Genomic DNA, 23,760 nt, shown 5'->3' with positions numbered 1-23,760 from the left:
TAAAAGACCGACATTCCAACAAGTGGGAATAAAGAACGACAACAATGAAGTGGAAGCACAAAGAAACAACAACACAACAAGAGCGAGTCGCAGGCGGCCGCTAAACCCTGCGGAGGGCCCCGTGTCTGCTGCAGAAGCGGCTCATTAGGAAGTTAGCGACTGCCCGCCTGGGAGCTGCATTGCTAACAGCGATGCTAACTTCGGAAACACTTTTATTTCCATAATTAACTTTATTTCCCTTCGCTTACGTAACGAGCCGCATGCAGATAGTGGCCCCGGCCCGCGCACTAATACCGTTATACCAACTACAAACAAAGCTACTCTCGTTCCCGAAGGTATCATTAAACTTAGTGATTTCGATTCAGTTGTTCGAAAACATTCAACTAGAAAATACGTTAAACAACAACATCTTGCTGAAAATGATGCCATTTTATGCACGCTAAAAATTTCTTATTCCATTCGTTTTCTTTTGAAATGGCGCGATGGGACGTGAGGGCAATCAATTGTTTGGAAATTAACAGTCTTGCGATTAGCTGCTCGCACTCAATCTTCGATCAAGTGTCCCACCCATTTCCAAGCTGAATTAGCGTTTAATCCAGCAATTAACTGTTACGGCTTCACGAAGGTATGCAGAAACGGAACCTGCCGAAGTCTATCACCGGTCAGCTCAAACCGTACTTGCAGCGCGGCATGTCTCGATGTCAATATACTGATGCCATAATTAAAATTTCAATGATCGCACCGCAGCGGCAGCGCCGCCGGCCTCCCGCGGCGAGGTGCCCGCGCTGCTAATGCCCATAAACACTGGACAATCGAGTGTCGACAATAATTTTCCTTATTATCACTAGCTGTTAACATTTTGTTTTTTCCCCCGCGGGAATCGTTTTTTTGCACGGTTTAAAAATATCCTATGTGTATCTTTAGGGTGCAAGCTATTTCTAGAAATAATTTTGTCAGTATCAGTTTAGCTGCTAAATTATCGTAAACTGAGAAGTTTGCTCTCGTCTATGTCAGAATATCATTCTCGATAGATCTTGAATCCGAAATGCAAATCAAAAAAGTTTCCCGGGAAATGCTCAAACAGAATAACATGAAACACCATCAATACAGCAAACTTTTTTAATCAAAATACGAAAAGATTTGGTTTAATTCTTCAGGTGTGGTCATTAGCATGACAATCGTCGCGCGATGACAGGCGTCACTCGCACCTGACCCGAAGCACCAATACCAACTTTGTGTGAAACCGGATCATGGCAAAATCTATCTTAATCCTGCAACGATAAGAGGTGGTGAGGATGAACGTCGTTTGTAAACAATGCCAAGATATCTAGGAGCTGGATCATAGGAAATTCAATCTTAAGTCTATGCTCCTATGATGCATAAAGATGAATGACGTTTGTTTTCAGCTTCACGTGATGAGCGTGTCGAACACACTCGCTATAAGATCGTGTCGAGACGCGAGCTACATTCAAATGAGAGACGAAGCGTCGCGCCCTGCCCCTATTAACTTGAGACCCCTTGGGATAGATGCTCTGGAGTCATCTATTTTATAGCTGCGAGCCTCATTATTGAGGCATTTAGTTTGACTCTCGGCGTAGGAAAACCACAATATTTTGATTAAATACACAACTGGTAAATATTGATGTTTCAGCAAAAAATACTGGGATACGCCGAGCAGTCTACCAACCCACATTAGAGTGACGTCACATATTATATTCTCCTGCGTGACGCTTTATATAACTTTGAGACATTAAAATAAACGATTGTTGGACCATGACATATAAAAGTATAATCTAAAAATTCTAGTGTTACTATACTATGTACGTTATATACACTAAGATATGATAACTTTTTTTATAATGTCTTATCGAGTATCCAATTATCTCGGAGGTTATAACTTGGAGGGAGAAAAGTACACGGAATACAGAAGTTACCGAAGTTAAGTTAAGTTAATGGCTGAACAATATACTGGTCACTTAAGCATACATTCCTCAATAAGAACATAAATTTATTAAATAGTGTACCGAAGTAGGTACACTATGTAGTAAGTTCCTACAATTTAAATCAGAGTACAATTTATTCAAGTAGACTTACCATGAAGCTTTTATGTGGTGGTAGTATTTTAACTTAAAACTATATAAGTATAAGCGTTCCAAACTCGTCCCGTTTTAAGAAGACGCACACAACTTTATCTCATTATATTATGGCTTACATCAGTTACTGTGACTTGTAATTTTTCAAAATAAGGCGGCGCTAACGCTTTTATATAATTCGCTGTACACTATTGCATAACCACATAAGTTATTTACTATTTTTTCCCAACATAATATGTTACTACTAGCTGTGTTTTTTTCGGTTTTTAAAAACTCCCGCGAGAACCGTTTGTTATTAGCATTGTGTTTATAAATTACCCTATGTCCATCATTAGGATGTAAGTTATCTCCATCCAGTAAGATAATTTGATTGCCAGAACTGTGAAGTTGGGTATAGGCTAGTTTTTTTTAATTCTGCGGGAACTGTATTAAAGTGACATCCCAGATAATCATCCGAAAAATCTATGTCCATCTTGGGATGTTTCACCGCAGAGGTAGATGCGTTTTTAATTTATGCACTATAAATATTTTCACTTCCCTTAACGGTGAAGGCCAACATCGTGAATAAACTGCACAGTCGGGAATGCAAGCGTGGAAGACTACAGCCTAAGCCCTTCTCATTCTGGTAAGAGCTGAGAGGCCGCGCCCAGTAGTGGGCCCGTAATGAATTGGTGTTGATGATTATCCTATAGGCCACTCAAGTGCGGCATGTCATGGGCCAATCGTGCTCCACCAGCGCCGCCTGATCGCGCTGGGCGAGGGCCGTCAGTGCCACCACGCCGCTCGATCACTTAGCGGCACGCTCTCGGCCGTCACGAGTCTGTGCGCTCTACCGTCATGTAGCGACCTTCCTTATAACGAAACACTTTAACAACTTAGCTACTAACAGCAGCGTCGATAACGATCTTTCATTTTATAGATGCCAAGTATTTACGTAATTTCAATTTTTTGGCTATTAAATCACTTAGGATCACAAATTTGGTATGTGGAGCTGGGGAATACACCGTTTATAAATATATCACAGTATAGCAGTTGCTCGCAACTTTGTTCTCTGCATGTATTTCGGTATCCGAAGATTGTTAGTGTGGAGTCAAATATGTATGTTTGCAGTGACCGGCTGCCAGTTCGGAAGTTCGGAAGACTACCCACTTTAACATAATATCAATACGACTTTGAATGTTCAGTTTGTGATAGTAGAGTGTAAATACAGACGTGTAGTGTACCGAATAAGTAGTGTAACTGTTGTTTCGTGTAATCGGGGGTGTTGGAGCTGAGGGGTTTAATGTCGTAGCGAGAGCGCGCAAGGGACAGCATCTGGCATCTGCGGAGCTTTTTTTTAATATTCTTTAAGTTATCCCTTGATTTTTGTTGTAGTTATATTTGTCCGACCAATCATATAACACACCTGATAGTAAGTGCATAATCATAACGTATAAATAGAGAAACACTATGCAGATGCAGTCTAAGGTGGTTGCGGTGTAACTGGTGTGGGGTATGGCCGTTGTATGTATACCCACATCCCAAATGAGTTTCTATGCGGCATCGTACCGGAAATTGGCACGTCTTTGTCGGTAGCGTGGTAGCTAGCAATAGCGAAAGCCTCCCATCAGACCAGACCAGAGGAAATACAGGAATTATAAATTCCTTAATTGCCTCAGCCAGCGACAGGGACGAACTCAAAAGCTTCTTATGTATAGCACCCTAGATTGTAGCTTAAGGTGAATATATAACGATAAGTATTATTTAAGAATTTATGTTCCTAAATAAGTTTATTTGTATTTTATACTTTTTACTTCCGAATATTAGCCAGATGAAACGGATCATGATAAACGAGAACGTTTAAATAAAAATATGCCGCTCTTCCGTAAAAACCGTTTCCTATGTAAAAACTTCTTGTTTAAAAGTCTTCACGAACAATCTTGCATTTTAGAAAGATTTCGCTGGAAATGTTTTCCAAATCGCTTTCGAATTGGGAAATTTTGGAATCATTGACCAAAGTCTTCATCATGATCAGTTGGATAGCAAGTTGAACCAGGGAAGCGTGGGAAATTCAAATTAAAACCAAGTTTTGAGATTTTAGATATCAGTTCAGCCAAACACATTCATGAGAAAACTGACCCAAGCAAGCAACAGTGACAATTTTTTATCTCAATTGCACACATGATTTATGAGGATGATATGATAAATTAGATTTGGGGCGCGGGGCGAGGGTGCGGGCGCGGGGCGAGGGCACCCTACGAGAGATCCGGGCTTAATTCAAGTCGTCCTCACTCGGACCTTGCAATTTTTCTCCGTGAATTATATAGCGCGGTGGATGATCCCATCGGGCGCGCCCTCGCGGGAATATTTAGCATATTTTAAGACTTGCAATAAACGCCCCTCGCGATCTTCAGTTGCCACTCTATGAATGAATTTTGAATATACCTTAATGTCCGCGGACAAATAAATTCGTATTGATTTATGATTGGAAGTGATTGGAAGTGATTTCACTGCCTTTTCTTATTTCAAATAATGATTTTTTTTGACATATTGATGCCATTTTTCTGTTATTTCAACTGCAAGAAATGAGTAACAGCAAACTTAAAAGGTGACTAGGTGTGTTCAGTGAAGTAGCTCCTGAGGATCCGAGTGCTTTCTGTCGCTACATTTCTGATTGTTTCCAAACAGGAAGTCCTCGGTTTCAAACAAACGTTCTCTTTGATCAATCAGCTGCGACTCGAGCTCGCGCGGCGACCACGTGACCACGTGACCACGCGACCACGTGACCACGCGACCATGCAGCTCGGTGCTCGCTGACGCCTCCCGACGGACTCGTGAGCAGGAAACCAATTACAACACTACGAACCGAAAAATGGTTTGCAGAGCAGACTATACTTTTTAATTAAGTGCCTGGCCGGCGCTTCCATTACTTGATCACTTCACTGATGTACTCAAATAACAGAAGCGTAGGATAACGCATGAATGCTAGACGAATAAGCCGATTTTCATGACGTTTTAAACAGAATGTACTTAAAGTGTAGATACATTCTGGCGGCATAAATTGAATTCCATTTACGAAAGGAGAAATAAGTTTACGCCCCGCAAGGATATAGAAAGTAAAGGAAACTATTACGTAGAAAATTGAGATTATAAGCTCGATGTCCTGCCACCGCACGCGGCGCTTTCATTCCGACCGCGCGGTGCGGCGAAAGGCCGCGGCGCAGCGGGCGACGGAGCCAGCTAATGAAAATTCATTGTTGCGCGCTGTCGGTACGAAAGAACGTTTCTTTCAAGCTTTTCCACAGCCGACAGGAGGGTAACTCGAACTAAATCTGCTGTACACTCTTGATGGTATACTATATTGAGCTTTATTGGTAACCGTGGCACAACGTTCGAGCATTGAACGTAGAACGCTCTGACATTCTTAAGGTTCTATCTGACGAAGTATGATAAAACACTGCATAAGAATTCAGACTTTATGCCCTATTAATATGCTATACTATGCTCGGACTATGAGACACAGCAGAGCTCAGTCGCTGAACGCAGCAGAACGAGCGGTGCTCAGCGCCGTAGTTGCGAGATGGTTCCTCGATCTCGGATATTTCGGACCGAGGATTAGTTTCGTTAACACTTGATTTTATGAATTAAATAGTTTTTGTTGAATGCAAGAGAGAGAAAAAATAAGTTTAAGATTTAAAATTGCTGATTTCGCAGCGCTGGGGGCCCTGATTGCGGTTCTGCTGTAACCGAATTAAACCACTGATCTTTGATTTCTGACACGATTACGTCCATTCCGGTGCACTCGCTAACTTTTGACACCGGATTTGTTTGACTAATTTTGACAAGTGAGTGTAAAAAACTGCAGATAGGATTAAATCTGATTATATAATCAGCAGCAGCGAGTCGTGTTGACAGGCACAAATGCACAAAGGAGAATGTTTCCACGAGCCGCGTGCTGCGAGCGCCGCGGCAGTTGCTACGAACCTAAAGTGGCTCCGCCGATAAATTTATATCGTCCAGCCGTGCAGGGCGCTCCTCCCAGAGTGAGGAGAGTTTAGAGCGTAGTTCACCAAGCTGGGGAAGTGCGTATACGAAATTTCAAGTATGTAGGTTTCTTCACGATTTTTTCCTTCACGGTTAAAGTAAGCGAAATTACATTCTTAATTGTTTATTTTTAGAGTTCATAAGATTTGACTAAATAGAGTTGAATGAAGCTGTTATTCTCAGTAGCTACGTGTAGATAATTTCAAGTTTGAAGACTTTGATCCACAAAATTATCACGTCTGACGGGGGCACGCAATTAGCTCGCAGCACGTCGCGAGCCCGCCAGTCGGCGGCGCGGCGGTCGGGCAGGCGCGTGGGATTACAGCCGCTGGCGAGGCTGTGACTAGCTGCACCGTGCGCGGCGCACACCTCCTTGATTAAAAACCAACCGGGGAAGAGCATTTAGGCAGCTATAAAGACGTACAACAAAAACGTTATTATAGAATTCAATGACTTCTTGTTTGATTCTCCAGGGCGTTATTATCTTAACAGCGCAGTGGTTACTACGTGCCACCAAACTGTAGCAACAAGTTATTGCTAAATGATCCTAGATTTAAAAAAAGTCAGCACTTCATATTCCTTCGTATACAGATGCAGCTATTTAGTTTTTTTGCCAAAAGAAATGGTGCGTCTAAATCAGTGATGGATATGCGGAGATGTTTGTCCGTGCAAGGAGTCGGCGCAGCCTCGCGGGGGGGCGTGTAAAAGCCCGCATCTATCATCGGAGCGCGCCGAGCTGGCAAACATCACCATGGACCCGCGAGACGTTACCATGTCTTTCCATTAGCACAAGCAATTTCGGATGATCGAAGGACTGGGTAACTGGAATACAAGAATTGAAAGACCGAGGGACACTCTCCAGTGGTCAGATACTAACTAACATAAACTGCGTCCGTTTCTGCTGCGGCATCTTCAGATTCTTCTCCTAATTTTCTAAATAAATCTTGACAGTTAAATTCAAAGTCATACCCATCATTAAAGAAACAAAAGAATGTTGTGCGATTCTAATTACGCATTGTCTGCTAAGACATTTCCAGACATCGCAAGAAGTGACCGGTTATGTGTAACACGTTTCAGCAACGTAATTCATCGTTTTTAAATAGAGTATCACCCCGCTTCTGTGCCACACTGCCAGCTCACGTTAATAGCGAACTAAAATTATAATTAACTGCTGGAGGACTAAGATTCGGTTTTCGACCCGCTTGCACAAGTTCTACAGTGATTCTGTTGAAACGTCGATTCCGTTGTTATTAAGCTTTGTTTTGTGTCTTCGGTAGAGTGTCCAATCAATTTGGCTCTAAGATCTTTAATCTGCAGCAGCAACTTGTGTATAACTATCCTAAAATGAAGACAATTTTTTAAGTAAGAGAGGCAGACCTCTCGCGAAAACTTTCGAGCCGCTATACTTTTCGATGGCTTGATTTACCTACGAATTCTGGTAGTATGACCCATCTGCTGAATATGTTATCTTATCTCTCGTCTCGCCTGATCAATATGCTCACAACAAACGTATATCCTTCAGACATCATATGCGAATAAGTTTAGAAACACTGAAAATTATTACCTCTTGCCATTAAGCTTTTCAATTTTTTGTTTGTCTCAAGAAGAAATGCACAGTGATGTGGGTCAATTGCAGGGAAGATCCCACTTCTGAAATGCACTCCTCTCAGAGATTGCGACGTCGTTTGTGAAAACAAAGCGGAAGTGCGGCACTATCCTACAGGCGAGAGTACTCAGAGATCCTAGCGCCCGCCCGCCTACACTCGACACTCGTCGGCCTCGCGCTACACTCGGCGACACTCGTCATCGCTCAAACTAAGTTGCATCTTGTCTTGCTGCCTGAAGGAGACTCTCATGACACTCGCAAGCACCTTCACTCGTTCCTAAGGAAACGTTTACGGGTTAGTAATCCAATACCTGCGCTAGCTCAAGCCGTGAGCTCGTCGTGGTTGCAGCCAGACCACGGCTGCACCAACAGGTCTAATTGTGAATAGACTATATGCAGCCCTTACTAATAAATAATAATAAAATATATAAATTAAGTTTTGTAAATAAATAAATAACTTAGAAATTTTAAGCGAAAAAATATATTTTGAGTAGGTACCTCTCACTATGAATATGAATGTCTCGATGTCAGTTTATTAATACGTTCTACATTAATAAGTAGGTGAAACGGGGGATAAAACACCCCTTAAAGATTGAATAGCGGATGTATTTTATATTCCATAATCCTACTAATATTATAAATGCAAAAGTTTGTGAGGATGGATGTATCGATGGATATATGTATGTGTGTATGTATCAACTAAAATAATGACAACTTACTAACTCAGTATATCAAGATGATTATGATGAAAGCATCAGATCTATTCTAGCTTCTCGATTGACTCATATGCGGTCGAAGTCGCGGGGTCCGCTAGTATTTACTCAAACATACAAAGCTACGTAACGTACTAGAGACGGGTAGGGTTCGTTTTATAACACAAAGAGGAAACAAGGGATTCCGAGAGGATGAACCTGCGAGCATCTGCATCAGTGTGAATTGTATTAAAATGAAAAGCATACTACTAATGAAATTGAGATCTTCATTGCTGCCAAGACGCGCTTGGAATGTTTGTACTTTTAGTTTTAAGCTCACGAGTGTTCTTTTTACCATCATCTCCCTACAATGAAAAATTGGATACAAACACAGCGACAACCCTGCGCGTAATCATAGTCCTATCTCATGCTACGTCAAAAAAGGACGAAACTAAAGCACGGAACAACTAATTCTGTAATTGAGGTCTTTATCCTAATTATATAACGCTTTATATATCCGTATTATTATCCTGATGGCATTTTGATTGTGGCGCTGCGCCAAGCATCTCACTAGGCTCGTCACGCGGGGCTACATTATTATAATGTTTTTAAGAATACTAAAAATATTTCAAGCTTTAGAATTTTCGTTATGGATGCACTTAGGCATAACAACAACATTTGCCACGTAACTTGTACTTACGATGACCACTTCACTTCTAAATCTGCATAATTTAAACACACATTACCCATATATGACAGTTATGGTAATAATTAAAGTCAACCATAATGTTTTATGACATTTACAGTTTGCTTCCCTTGTAATAGAAGCAAGTGTATAGAGTCCATAGCCTTAATAATTCCCTTGTTTTACCTGTTCACAATATTTCGTGTTTCCAGTAAAGCTTACTTTATTAGTAGGCACTTAGTATTTTTGGAATTCATGAAATTAGTAACACGTATTAGGTATATTTTTTAAAACGAAATACAATAACGAGATGCAATATTATGCAAAGGCGCTTGCACACGCGCGTGCGGCGGGTCGCAGACCATCCGGATAATCGGCAGCCGCGGGCCGGGCGCAACGACAGTGCGAGCGCTAAGGTGCTGCAGCAAGAGGGGCAGTTCTTTGTAATGCTCGTACCTATTGTCATATTGGTTCCGACCTCTAATGTACTCGGCAAGCGTTCAAATTGGCGACACAGCAACGCTACGAGTATATCTGAGAGACCAATACAATTTAACTTCTTATAGACAAGTATCTCATTTAAGAAACCGCACGGACTACAAATCCGTTTAAAAAGAGAAACTAGAAGATCCCACAGAAAAGTAAAAGTCAAATTTTCTTTTTTCAAATTGAAATAGGAAATTCTTTTAATCAAATCAAATCAAATAATGTACCGCGGCTCAGTCAGACAAAACACAATTAAATTTGATCGTGTGAACTATAAAGACGGTCTACACGGCGAGGGTCTCGTTACACAATATGCAGAACAAATAACCGACAGCAGAGGCTGCGACCCGCGCGGCGTCCCGAGAGCAACCCGCCCGCCGTCCCGATGTCCCGTCGGCATTAATTGCGAATAAATATCCCGCGCCCCGATCATATCGCGCATTGTCTGCGGCGCCCCGCACGCGCTGCCGCGATGCTATCTCGTCAATTTATTTGTGATTCTTTTGTACAACGATATCAATTACGTTTCCGATCCACAACTTGGGGTTGTGCTACACATCAACCTGCCAACATCTCCACCAGCCTGGCTCCCTCCGTGTCTTACTAATTGCAGCAGAACTCACAGAAAGGAGACAGCAATTTAGAATACGCTGCTTCATCGCCAATTGGCTGACTTTAAGGAACTTTTAGCAAGTCAGGTGACGAATATTATTGTTATTATTCGAAACGGTCCTGCACCCGCTCTCCAAAATAAGGCAAAAATAATCATTTCCACCGGTAAAATACCTACGTTCACTGCTGGGCATAAGTTTTTTTATAAAGACTCAGAGTTTGACAAACGTTGTCTTATTTTGTTCGTGGCTACATACGTAAACGTATACATCTCGGGACGCCCGACTAAAGTGATAACTTAAACTAGTCTTTCTTAAAATAGTCTAATGTATATCTTGTAAAGGGTTACGAGCATTTGACATTTGGCTATAATAACTTAGATAATGACAAAACAACACACTAAAAAGCGTGAAAATAAATATTTTCTACAACATTTTTAAGTCGGTCCCAAGTAAAATGCACTTTACTATAATCTTAGGAATTTATAACATGCAGTCGAATTGAGAACCTCTTCCTTTTTTTTAAGTCGGTTTAAAACGAAAGTCGCTTGCACAGCTAGTTGTATCAGAACAGAGAATGTTACCTACATGTACGTTCAAACAGATCCTAAACAAATACGAATTATCATAATTGTTTGGGTTTAATGAACATCGCGGAGGCAAGCGGCTCAAACTAACAGCTTTGCTTTGCGGATCACGTAGTAACTTGGCGGAGCAAACGCAAAGTTTAGCGTTTGTTTAGACGATAGCAAGCCGGGTCCAGCAGGCGGATATATTGGCATTTGGCCCTCATTTACGCGTCCGCGGCCGCGGTCTCCAGCGAGTTACTTTAATTAAAGTTTATCAGACTTTCACGCGCCTCTGCTACCCCAGATCAATGCCTTTCTGGATAGTTACGATAATTTAAATAAATAAATGAAAAATTGCTTCTTTAAAACTCACTGGCTAGCAGTTTTGACACTTATGTAATCAAATTCCAACCATTCAATTCAAATTCCGCTCAGCAATTGAAGTAGCGACAGCTTTTTATTTTAGCAGTAGGTATATTCAATTTTGCTGTACGGAATTCTCTTATGGAGAAACTCTGTCAATGTGCAAAGTACATTTATATATATTACAAAAACGCTGCATAAGAATTCTCTTTAATAAAAGCAAAGGTTTTAACTCTTACGTGCTGGAATAATGCATCTTGGTTAGGAACAACAGCCATTATTACGTAATGTAACTAAACCAACTGGTTCCTAACAAATTTCTCTCCGTAAGGTGCCAGTATTATTAAGAAATAATGAATATTTCTTAAATAATACTGGCACATGCTCATCCAGAGGCTAAGACCCCAACCTTGTTGCTCCATAATAACTCAAGACTTTTAGAGCGTCAGAAGCAACGAGTTCATAAGACCAGATTACCTTAAATGGCAACATGGTCCGTTAAACGGCATAGTGGATTCAATATGTATCACTCCTTCCTCTTAGTACAGGAAGGAGTCTTTATGGTACCAATATCTCTTATTGAAATAATGGTAGTTGCGAGCCCCAACTCACGCAGCGCAACGGTGGACTCCTACCCGATCTCGGACTAGAAACAAGTAGATTGTGAGGCGAGGCTCACTGCGGGGACCAGTATGCCACAGGCCTAAAACCCAGCCTAACATAAAACAACAGATTAGAATCATATTATGTTTACCACGTTATAGAATCATATAAGGTTTACCACGTTAAAGTATCATATCAGGTTTACCACGTCACTGCATCACGTCACGGTGTGATGCAGTAACTCTGAGTGTGTGTGAAAGTGTATGCTCTAACTTTACAATTAGAGTATCGCTCCGTTGTATTATTTCAAATAACACTCCGTTCACAACACTACGTAAAGAGAAAAACTACTTATTCCTAAATCGTAATTTCCATATTCCACTTCTTTAAAAGGTCAAATTATCAGTAGTACGTTCGGATTTGGTTACGAAATAAAATTATGAGGTCCGAGTTTCTCTCGGTATTACGTTCTTTAAAAATATTGTTTATTTAGCAAGTAGGGTAGATTCGTTACAGTACGCGACCAACAAGACAGAAGGATGAACTGCATATGCCACCCATAGCCTGTAATATATACCGCAAAAGTACAAACATCATGGCGATACGAGTTTTTAACAAGCTGCAGATAATATAAAATATCTCCCTATCTTCAAATTTAAAACAGTTTTGAAAAATTGGTTGATTACTAAGCTCTTTAAATGATTTTTTTGATGACAGCAGAATAACAGTGGAGACTGTTATTCTGCTGACTTTGCTAGTCACCACTATGAGATTTAAAAAGGAAGAAAAATAAAATAAGAATCGGTTTAGTTTTAATTTATTTGCCTCTAATGATTTTGACATTGATTTTACATTGTGATTATACTTAGATTTTTTTATGCTTTTTTAATAATATAATTGTACGCCCGGCTGTGGGTATACTGTTTTGAGCACTCTTCTACTTTGTCAACTGCCTTTCTATGTGTAAACAGTGAACAATAAAATTCTATTTTCAATAGAATTCTTTTTATCTTCTTTTTTTTTCCTAATTCTAAGGTTGCCTGGCAGAGCTCGCTATTAAGCGATAAGGCCGCCTTTTCTATTACTACTTCTTTCGATATGTTTCTGTTTTTGTTATATTTAAAATATGTTAATGTTGTGGTATACAAATAAAGAGTTTAATAATAATAATTCTTTATTCAATTTTGGGGTCGGTCACGAATACCCTACAATTTACTATATACAATAATAAAATACAATTTTTTCTCCTTTGTTACTATATCTTCTTGGGTTCTCAACGCGCCGTAATCTAAGCAGAAGCACAACAAACTTAGCCGGGTACTTTATTCATTATTATCATCATCGTCGTAATTACTCCATTACCGGGCAAGGACTCTCCTTTTAGAATGAGAAGGGAGCTGGCCGGGTGAAAAATGGTAGACATCATATGCTTCTGAAAATATTATGGAGAACTCTCAGTCAGTCAGTTAATGCAGTTGTTATTTAATTGCTGACAACGCATATAACTCTAAAAAGTCATAAATTCGTGTCAGGCCCGAAGTGTTACCCGTCAGGCGTTTTGACCCACACTAACACCGTCTCTTAAAAAAAGTTTAAAAGCAGCATGTAGAACTGAAGAGCACTGAAGCACTCTACTAGAGTGCACTCCCGGCTGGCTGCTGTTACGTCCGGCAGAGAGTGTGTGAGCGGCGCTGGTGGCAGGTGCGGACGGAGCAGCGTCGCGTCACGGGGCCAGCGCTCATCCGCTCTTTCATACTAACCGAGTTACTCCGCGGCCCCGGGGGACGCGGGACGAGAGATGCCTCGCCTCAATCGCGCGCAGATTAAGTTAGCGATGCCTAAGCGTTGTACTTCAGAAAGTAATCTTGTTTTCTTGCGAGGGGTCCCCGGAGTGCGTAATAAAAATATTATGTTTAGAGATATCGCTAGATTATAAGACTTTGTATTAAATGAAGGGCTCTCGTTGTGTGTTGGAAAATGACCCGCTGAATTTATACAAGGACGTCCTATTGTGAACGTCATCTCAGAGAGCAGACGGATATCGGAATAGCCTTTTAACACTTTTCTTCAGATACTGCATGACACTATAGTCTTTTGGAAAGTGTCACTCGAAAGACTGCGACGTTCTCTTTCGAACAATTGAACTTGTCTATTCGTAGCGACTACCACCGTCTGCCGGCTCTAAAAAGGCCGGACAAACTGGGAAAATGTGAAAACTGGAGAGAATGATGCTTATTTCACTGAAATGAACACATACAGCTCGCTAAATATCTGCGATGGGCCCCGAAAGCTTGATATGTCGGATGGTTAGACGTTAGGAGCGATTTGTGTGATCGCGTGATCATTTGCCGCCGCGGCCGTTTCGTGCGTGTAACGTGTCACTGCGGCCGGTGTCCGCCACGCCGCCGTCTAGACGCGCACTTTACGAGCCAACGCGACCTGACGACGGCTTGTCAGCCGGCGACGCTCGTAAACACGCCCCGCAAGTACGCGCACTGCGAAATATGACGCCGGGGCTGACTGCACTAGCGAGCCGGACTTAATCACGCAGCAGGCCAGTATTCGTTTGATTCCAGGTCTAGGAGAATACAACCTGATACTCACTTACCTTACCTATCTATAAATGCATTTGGTCCCACTTTTGCACTACGTTGTTCATCTTCGTCAACATGTCAACCAAAAGACGCTCTCTGCTAAACAAAATGTGTACAGCGACAGCTTTATAGCTGTCTTCTTTCCTTCTACTGAGGCTCTAGACAACAGTTTGTCGTTGAGGGTTTGCCATTCCAGTACCTTGAGACCTATGTTCGCTGAGGTATGTGCTCTACGTATTATGGCCACTTTAGTTTTGAACCATGAGCTATGCCTGTCTTTCTGGTTCTTCTACAGAACAACTCATTTCTGATTTGATCACAAATATATTCTTTCGTTGTGTGACAAATTTTCGAAGGACACCCAGAGGCGCAGTAACCAGTTGTCAATATAACAGTTTGAATATAAATCCATTACATGGAGAACTCTAAGCCATGCAGCTTTCTTCTGGATATTTTTCATGCAAGGGTATTGATTCACATAACATTAAAAAATGAAATAAGTTAGTAGTGCGTGTCGGATTATACACAAAAGGGAGGCCGAAGTTAGCTATTGCCACTCAAGTATTAAATCTTAAAAACGCATCTTCCCGTCAATTATTCTTCAAATTATAATATGTATGTATGTTCGTATAGACAAAAACAAGTTTTTATTTCGTTCCATAATCACGTTGATTCCTTTAAAATATAATCAATATAGTTAAAGATTCTTTATGAATATTTTGTACGCAAAATACAAACACCTGCCAGGAAAGTGTACGGCGGTGCATTGCGGCTCGTTCGAGGCAAGCTAACAATTCGGCTGCTCTCGCTAATGCCCGAGAGTGCTCGAGACTAGTCTGCGGCCCTCGGCCCTCGAGGAGCACTCGTCGCAGACGTCACGCCGAGTGGCGACTCCTTCGAGAGCACTCCAGCGGCCGTCTGGCCCGCGCGGCGATACATCCGCAGCTGCGTCCTCACGTGCTCGAGAATCATACCATATACCATATCATGTAGGTCGAGAGGCATATTCTTATATTTTTATTTTCCATTATAGTAATAACAACATTGTTTTTATTTGAATTTGAAGTCGAAAGCTTCAGTAATTCCATTGCACTTGACTGATATGATAAATGTTTTTTCCAGGTCCACCCGGCCCTCCCGGGAAGCGCGGAAAGAAGGGCAAGAAGGGGGATTCCGGCGAGCCCGGCCCGGCGGTACGTACCCTGCGGCGCCAGCCCCGATCTGCCCCGATCTATCCGACCTGCCCCGATTTACCCTGACCTGCCCTGACCAACCCCATACCCCTGCATTTCCAAATAACACGAAATATCAACAATACACGTGAAGACGCTACAACAGCTCGCATCATTCCGCCGTAGCAGGCGCTGCGCTGCAGCCGGCACACACGGCTTGCTGGAAGGGGCTACCGATGGATGTCACAGTATTCGTGATCCTATAAAACTTTTACTCCTCAACCTTTTCCTGAAAGCAACATTATTAAACATATAACTGTACACAGTTTTCATTAAATATACACGGTGACAACTATAACAGCAGTTTAAAAATTAGATTAAATAAATGAAATAAATAAAACACGAACATAACAATTGAACACACACAGGCCACCTCGTCAATGGTAGGTGCGGCTGCTTCCAGTGCCGAGCAGGCCAAGAGGCGTAAATATGAAAACCTGTATATATAGTAGATAGCAGCTTAATTTTTGTGCCTTTTGGAGTAGAGACTTTGGGACCGTGGGGTCCGGAGGCAAGAGCCCTTTTCAGAGAATTATCGAAAAGGGTTATCGAGTCTACCGGTGATCCTAGAGCGGGCAGTTACTTTGGCCAACGAATTAGTTTGGCCATCCAAAGGGGCAATGCTGCCAGCATCTTAGGAACTGTGCCTCGCTGCGGTGGTTTCGAGGACGTTTTAGATTTTATTTAGTTTTTAATAGTTTATTTTAGGTTATATTTATATTTTAAAGAAACAATATTACTATATTTAAACTAATTATTAATTAAACACACACAACACCTTTTTTGTAACATTATTTGCATTTTATTTTTAATGTAAAGTAAAATGGGGTCACATTTCTTGAGTTTGCTTTTTTTTACTTATTTTATATTTTGTTATTTATTTGCAGGGGTTGATGGGGGCGCCGGGGAAAAATGGATTTCCGGTATATTGCTTTTTTTATTTTATGACTTTTTTCTCATAATTTTTTAAATCTTATTTTCGAGTGTGCCACCACTTACTTTTTCCTCTGTACTCTTGGGACTTGAGCGTTCTTTTCCTGACACAAAAGTTCATTTTAACTAGCCACGTGTTACAAGTAGTGCCCTTACCTCTTAGTACGAGAGTTGGCAGTTGACGCCAATGTATATTTTGTTTGTGCTTACAATTTCAGTTTAAAGTTTACTTTTATCTTTTTCTTGCTTGTTCAAAACTACTGACTATGTTTTTTGAGTAAGTATATAAACTTCAATGACCTTTTACCATAAGCGATGCTTCATACCAAAATAGTTACCAATTTAATTTTGCTCTGAAGTTCGTTCTTTGTGTGTATAGCATATAGACTGCGTGACAGATGACTATTACAAACAGACAACAGAAACAATTCTTTGAAATTAATTTGAAAATTAAAAAATGCACAGCAAACAAATCTGTGCCAAACATACTCGCGAACAAAGCAAAATACCTATCACCTAAGTATTGTACACAAGTTCGGAAGATAGGCTTTGACTGGAATTATATCGTTTGCGCTGTAAATATTTTGTTAGTCAGTGATATTGTAAGTTCAAAACGCAAGAATAGGATTAAATGACACAAGAGCTCAACTGCTGCGACTCAGGGCAAATAAGAAATAAAGAAATCTTGACGCAGATTGTCAACTTTAGTTCGGAACAAAAGTGTAAAGTGTAAGCAGGAGTGAGCGCGCGGCTCACCGATACCGATTACCGTTTCAGGGCAGCAAGGGCGAGAAGGGCGAGCGAGGCTTCATGGTAAGCGCCGGTCTCGGCCGGACCCCGTAGTGAGCTGCCCTTCCGCTAGCCCCCTCTCCCTCTCTCGCTCCCTTAGACCGCTGGGCCACTGCAGACGTAAACATTTGCAATCATCTCCATGCTATGACAAAGAAATCTTAGCTCATTTCGCATATTAACTATGCAATATAAATTTGACTTTGACAACGGGTACATATACCATCAACTGTTATTAATCACTGTTACTGAAGAGTCGTGCTTGGGGTACATTTCAGAAAGTGCGTCAACAAATGGACGGCAAATCGTTTCGTAAAGAATAGTACTTTAAAATATGCCACCAGAAAAGCGAACACCGACGCTGTAGTATCCATCAATCAGATCATTTATTGCCAAATAATGGGTTACATAAGATGTTAGATCTTAGAAAACCCGTTTTTCATATAATAGGCCAGGACCGCAATATTGAGGACAGTAGATATGGCCTTACTCTTGAGATTCTGAACACGAATACGATCTATAATGAACTTAAAACTGGAACTTCAATTACGCTACAATGTCTGAATTTGCAGCTTCTTAGTGATGAAAAAGTGACAATGATTTTATAACAAGCTGCGTGAATATTTAATGCGCACCCCAGCGACCTCTCGTGGCTATCAGATTAGATTTAGTTGCAGCAGTAGAACAGTTGTTGTGGTGCGTACCCGTTTATTGATCTTCGCGTCAGGGTTTTGTTATACCCTATATGGCTTAGCGGTGGAATGGAGCGAGTCGCGAAGCCCGGGTGCTGGTTGCGTCGGTCTCGCATTGCGAGCTGCTGGCCGGCTGCGATAAAACCTTTCCACACATAGCACTCTCTACTGCTCACGCGCATCCACCAATTGAATGGTAGAAATAATTAGCTAAGTCTTACCACCACATGCTGCATGCTGGAGAGTTGATATGATAAAGATTTTTATGAATTACTGTAATCACGCTATGACCCGTCGCTCGATCATGTCTAGCTGCTTCTGAAGATTAAACCGTCTAAAATTGTGCACTTTGCACTAAGCCGAGGTTTTTTATAGTAATAATTAAATGGACCAAGCAGACGGTCGACCTGACGGTAAATGGCAAGCCTTCGCCTGTCGGCAAAGCGACCGTCAACCTTGCCCTTCTTACCGGAACACAGCATTGCAACAATGCTGCTGAGCAGCAGATATAAGCATGGCGGGAGAACTCTCCTCGGCGATGTCTGTAACAAGAATCTTTACTACTACTACTAAAGGGTCACGTGTAATAGAAGATCCACGAAGAGAAACGGAAAAAGTACCTCTATTTACGAGAACTGTCAACTTTGTTGTGAAGTTGCAGTTTGCAGACTGTATGTCAATGTCGCAGCGAACGAACCCGGGATGTGCGTGAGCGTGAGCGTGAGCCCCCGTTGTGTCCAGTCCAGTAACGCACCGGTAGCCGTTAGCTGTTACAATAAAATAACCTGCATTCCAATTTCCTAATTTCTTTCTTCTTCTTTCACTGATACTAATAAAGTAAAGAGCCATTAACAGCTCTTATGTGGTGTGGTTTTAAACAATATTTGATGGGATCTATGGAAATAAACAATGAGGACCGTTCCATGTTTCAGGGTCCCATTGGCTTGGACGGCCCCAAAGGTGATCCGGTAAGCATCATGTTACTATTCTACAATTACATACTGTTTTAAAAAATTAAAATATCACTTGTTCTAACGGCGAAGGAAAACATCGGGAGGAAACCTGCATGCCTTAGAGTTTTCCACTACTTTCTCAAAGGCGTGTGAAGTTCACCAATCCGCACTGGGCCTGCTGGACCAGGGAGGCTGAGGGAGGAGGCCCTGTCGTGACCCGGTAATGGGTTGATATGTTGATGATGATACTTTTGTATCTGTGATCCAGTAAAGTATTGTTTCAAATCTTATTTCGTACTAGCTGTTTCCCGCGACTTTGCCTGCCTTTTATTGGGAGTTTTAAAATTCCACAGATTTCCCTGAAATAAAATGGCCTATATCCTATGGCCGTCTCTAACATGCAAACTATTTGTACACTGTAAATCTCGCCGAAGTTAGTTAAGCGGGTAACTTTTCCGGGATAAACATCGCCCCGGACATAGGGATGCAAGCCACATGTGAGCCTAATTTCATCAAGATCGATCCAGCGGTTGAGTTGGAGATTTGTAGCAAACAAACAGGCGGACATACTGTCGCATTTTTCATATAAGTATTAGTATTAGTTAGATGTTGTAATAGAACCTTTGAAGCGGTAAATGTTGGTCACGTCGTTGTGAGATGATGTCGATATCTCCATCTTGCACGTGACAAGTGGATGAACCTGTTCCTCGCTGTGTTCCAGGGCCGACCTGGAGACAAAGGGCAAAAGGGAGATCACGGCAGTCCAGGCTTTGACGTTTTTTCCGCCGTAAAGGTAAGATACTGTGCATTATCCCCTATGATATTTTGGTATCGTTACATGATAACAAATGCAAACTTTGTACGGAAACTCTTTCACATTCCAAAAGCGCATAATGATCGCCTATCTTAGTAACTGGCAAACAAATTTCTAGGAATTTAAAAGAGCCTGGGATTTAATGCCGGTACTTAGTAATGCGTCATGTGGTGAAGGCAGAACAGAATACAGTACTCATCACCCCGGTCTTCGCGAGTGTCGTGAGGCGACTCAGGGAATATACCGGAGAGCGGGCAGCAGCGTCCTCTTTGCTACTACTATACCATTTATTGGGACCACCGACCCCTCTATCCCGTCTGTGTGTCTGTCCAGTGTGTTGTGATTATGTACAAACCCTCCCGTTGGGAGAGGCCTTTAGTCTAGCAGTGCACTTTTATATTCTATTGACGATGCTCAGCGAGCAGCGCGCGGTTGGGCGTTGCCGGTCATACGTACTTTCCGTACGTTGTAAAATTACTGGTTCAAATTAAATTAGCTCCAGTTGGACCGCGGCTAGTTACCAAAACCGGCAGTCACGTCCTGAAGCTATCAAACGATTAAGCTTTCTGGTGAAAAGAAACCAGTTAAGGAGCGTAGTTAAGTTAAAACATATTGGTATAAATTTTCAATAGTTAAGTATATTGTGCAAGCAGTGACGTGCATAGAGGGTATGCACAGGGTATGCAGACGATATAAAATGAAGAATATCTCCAGTACGAATTTCAAATACTTAAAGTTAGGCTTTTTATGACTCTTACAATGCATACCATCTATGCACGCCTCTGTGTGCAATGAACTGGCCCGGTGCAGCAACGCTGTGCCGGCGCGTGGCGCGTGAGTGACGTAGCGGCGATGCTTGCAGGGCGTCAAGCGGTCGGTGGACAGCTTTAGGATGTCTCCCTACACCACCGCGGAGATCATTGCCGTCAAGGTACTGCGGCTTCGTTGGCTCGGTTCGCGTCCGCGCCGCGGACTGAACTAGGCTTTTATTATTTTGCGCTTCGTTATATTACGTTCATGTGAATCGATCGTTTGTGTGTTTTAAACTTCTTTGAGAGTAGTTTAGTGGGCGTTTGATACTTTTGTTTTATCTTAATGTGTAGACGAGTTGTTCCCGACGACACTTTAACACATCTCCACTCATTCGTCCGAGGCTTTATCTCTGTTCGTTATGGGAGGCGCCACTTCACGTGAAATGCTTTTTGTGACGTCACACTTGGTGCCTCTTCATACGTGTATATTGCCGCCGCAAGTTGCAGTAGGGAATGTGTAGGCACCGTGGCTCTTCTGGCACTCGATGTCTTGGAGGCCGTATGTGTGAGATGAGTTGAAGTGCCCGTCGCGTGTCGGCCGCGTGACGGCCGGGTGTCGGCCGCGTGTCGGCCGGGTGCCGCGTCGCGAGTTGTACTGACGCGTGTGTCCGTAGGGCCTGCAGGCGGCCGGACACAACATCTCCGCGCACTCCGTCATCCAGCTCAAGGTGAGTGCTTCCGCCGCATGCATCCGCCCGCGGGCTCCCGCACTCCCCTGAACCGAGGGCCACTTGGGTCCGCTGTCGCCTCTCCTTCTAGATTCTTCTACTTTTATTCATTACTACAGTAGCAGCATGTTTGTGGTTGGAATGCTTTAAACTTAATCAATTTAGTATCTAATTGTTTATTACTTACTTTTTATGTACCAAGAGTATTTCCACGTTTTACAAAGGGCTTTGGATATTTTGGTTTACCTACTTATCCACCGGTTTCTTTTTTTTTAGCAGCTATAGAAAAATATTTATGAATCTAGCTGGAATCAAGCAAACGAGAATTGGATATGACAAAAACTCATAGTCTCATAGGTTTCCGAAATTTAACCTTTCAAAGTTATAATCAAAATGTAGGTATGTTACTTTGGAAGCTTATGGGAATAGAATACAAGGTACCAATTAAACATCAAAATTAATGAAACTGACCGTAAAAATTGTATAAAAGAAAACTGTACCGGTTGATCCCTTGTTTACCGACACTTGCATGAAAACATTTAAGTTTTAATTGTGTTCACTTCAGACCACTTTTAAATGAGAAATCTTGATTACGATATATGCCAGAAACCTCAAAAGATTTTAATATCAAATTAATAAATATAATTTGTATTGATGTCAACTATTAATCAATATTTTAGACAATAATAATAAAGGTATGTGACCTAGAAGACTTCATACCAAAATATTCTAGACCCTTTTATTTATGTTTATCTAATAAAGTAACTTACTGTCAGGTCACAGCTGAAAGTTAGAATCGCTATAGTTTATGTCGTCCGTCATAAACGATATATAGTATCGTTTATGACGGACGACATAAACTATACTTACTGAGCTATGAGCCGTGCTGAGTGACGTTACAGGCGGACAATTCATTCACTCTAGCAGAGCACACCGACCGGCAATAATGCTTTTATTTTCTTCCTACATACACTGTCGTGCTGTTTAATTACCTGCAATATTAACTTTAATCAACTGTAAATTTGAAATATTTATGCTAAAACGACTCGCAATGCATTTCAGGGTGAGCCTGGAGAGCCGGGGCCGCCCGGCCCGCCGGGGCAGCCCGGCACGGAGGGCACGACGGGCGCTGAGGGTCGCGGAGGACCGCCCGGCGTTCCCGGGACCCCCGGGCCCGTGGGGCCGCCCGGACCCCTCGGGCCCCTGGGGCCAATAGGGCCGCCTGGACCTCTCGGACACAAAGTAAGACCTACGTTTTGGTAGTTGTTCTTTAATTTTTGAGAAGATTCAATTCAAACTACTACTTAACAAAGTTGCAGTATCCTAAGATCCACGTCCGTACCAAAATTCAAAATTCATTTATTTTAAGTAGGCCCAGTTTATAAGCACTTTTGAAGGTAGATTCCACCGAGAAGAGCTGGCAAGAAAATCAGCAGTGGCTCTTTTCCAACATAATTTTTTCAGTTTACAATCTTTTAAATTCACTATCTTGTGAGAGATGAGAGCTTAGCCTGTCTCCAAGCAGCTTTGTCGTTAAGAAATTCATCAATCGTATTAGTAACCACGATTTATTAAATGTGTTTTAACACAATGTTCAAACTTGACCACAAATGACCTTTGCACCTTTCGCAAAAGATATGCAGACGTCACTAACTTATGTCCATTTCGAGTAAGGCGGTTGTTTATACCCACATTTCGTTTATAAAGATTAATGTTTTGTTTTACAAATACTATATTGTTATAAATATCTTGTGAGGCTATCGAAAATCCTATTTCTTAAAATTTTTCACGGAGGGATTCACGTGATTTAAGTTTATACAGCAGTACATACACACAGTACAGCTCTTTTTTGCTATATGAATATAGTTTCTATATCAGCAGCTTTGCCCCATAATAAGATCCCGTAGGACATTACACTATAAAAGTATGCAAGGTAAACAAGTCTTGCTGTTTCTACTGACGTAGCTGACGGAGCGTAGACTTGTTCGTCTGTCTAATTTTTCTGTGGGCGTAGGCAGCCGAGCTTAGTTTACCTGCTAGTGTATCTACAAGAGTAACCCACTGAAACTTACAATCTAAGGTTATGCCCAGAACAACTGTGGAATCTTCCATTTTTAGTGATTTTCCATTTATTAAAATATTTTTATTAACTTTCTTTACAAAAATAAGGTAAAATAAATTCCACACACTTCGTTTTTTTTGCAGTTAAAAGTGTTATTTTAGTTATTATCGACAGTAAACCAGCGCGACACATGCGACACAGCACGGCTTACATCGTCAGAGTTATCTATACCTCTATCAGTTTTAAAAATTAAGATGTATCATCTGTAAACAGATCAATGTCACAAGTTTCACTGACATGGTGTGGTAGATCATTTATATACACCAAAACTAGAAAGGGACCCAAAATTAAACCTTGTGGTACACCCATTGACGTAGCCGACCCTGCGACTTAATGTCTTTTATGCATATGTCCCTTTGGCTTCTGTTACTGAGATAAAAGGCAACCAAATTAAGTGTAACGTTTTTGATACCATAGTGG

The 23,760-nt window shown here is 41.6% G+C and overlaps 1 protein-coding gene across 1 annotated transcript in view; it reads left to right on the top strand.

Moving 5' to 3' along the window:
• The window catches only part of LOC120626735 (collagen alpha chain CG42342), a 293,204-nt gene that overhangs the window by 256,769 nt on the left and 12,675 nt on the right, over window positions 1–23,760 (top strand). The window contains exons 2-7 of the mRNA XM_039894398.1: window positions 15,448–15,518; window positions 18,904–18,939; window positions 19,646–19,717; window positions 20,601–20,669; window positions 21,165–21,218; window positions 22,281–22,460. Of these exons, the coding sequence (XP_039750332.1) occupies window positions 15,448–15,518; window positions 18,904–18,939; window positions 19,646–19,717; window positions 20,601–20,669; window positions 21,165–21,218; window positions 22,281–22,460 (482 nt within the window). The remainder of the gene's footprint in view (window positions 1–15,447; window positions 15,519–18,903; window positions 18,940–19,645; window positions 19,718–20,600; window positions 20,670–21,164; window positions 21,219–22,280; window positions 22,461–23,760) is intronic.

The sequence above is a fragment of the Pararge aegeria genome, chromosome 10, assembly GCF_905163445.1.
Source record: "Pararge aegeria chromosome 10, ilParAegt1.1, whole genome shotgun sequence".
In the NCBI taxonomy this organism is placed as follows: Eukaryota; Metazoa; Arthropoda; class Insecta; order Lepidoptera; family Nymphalidae; genus Pararge; species Pararge aegeria.
Note: the sequence above shows the minus strand (reverse complement) of the source record. Positions and strands in the feature narration are given on the sequence as shown.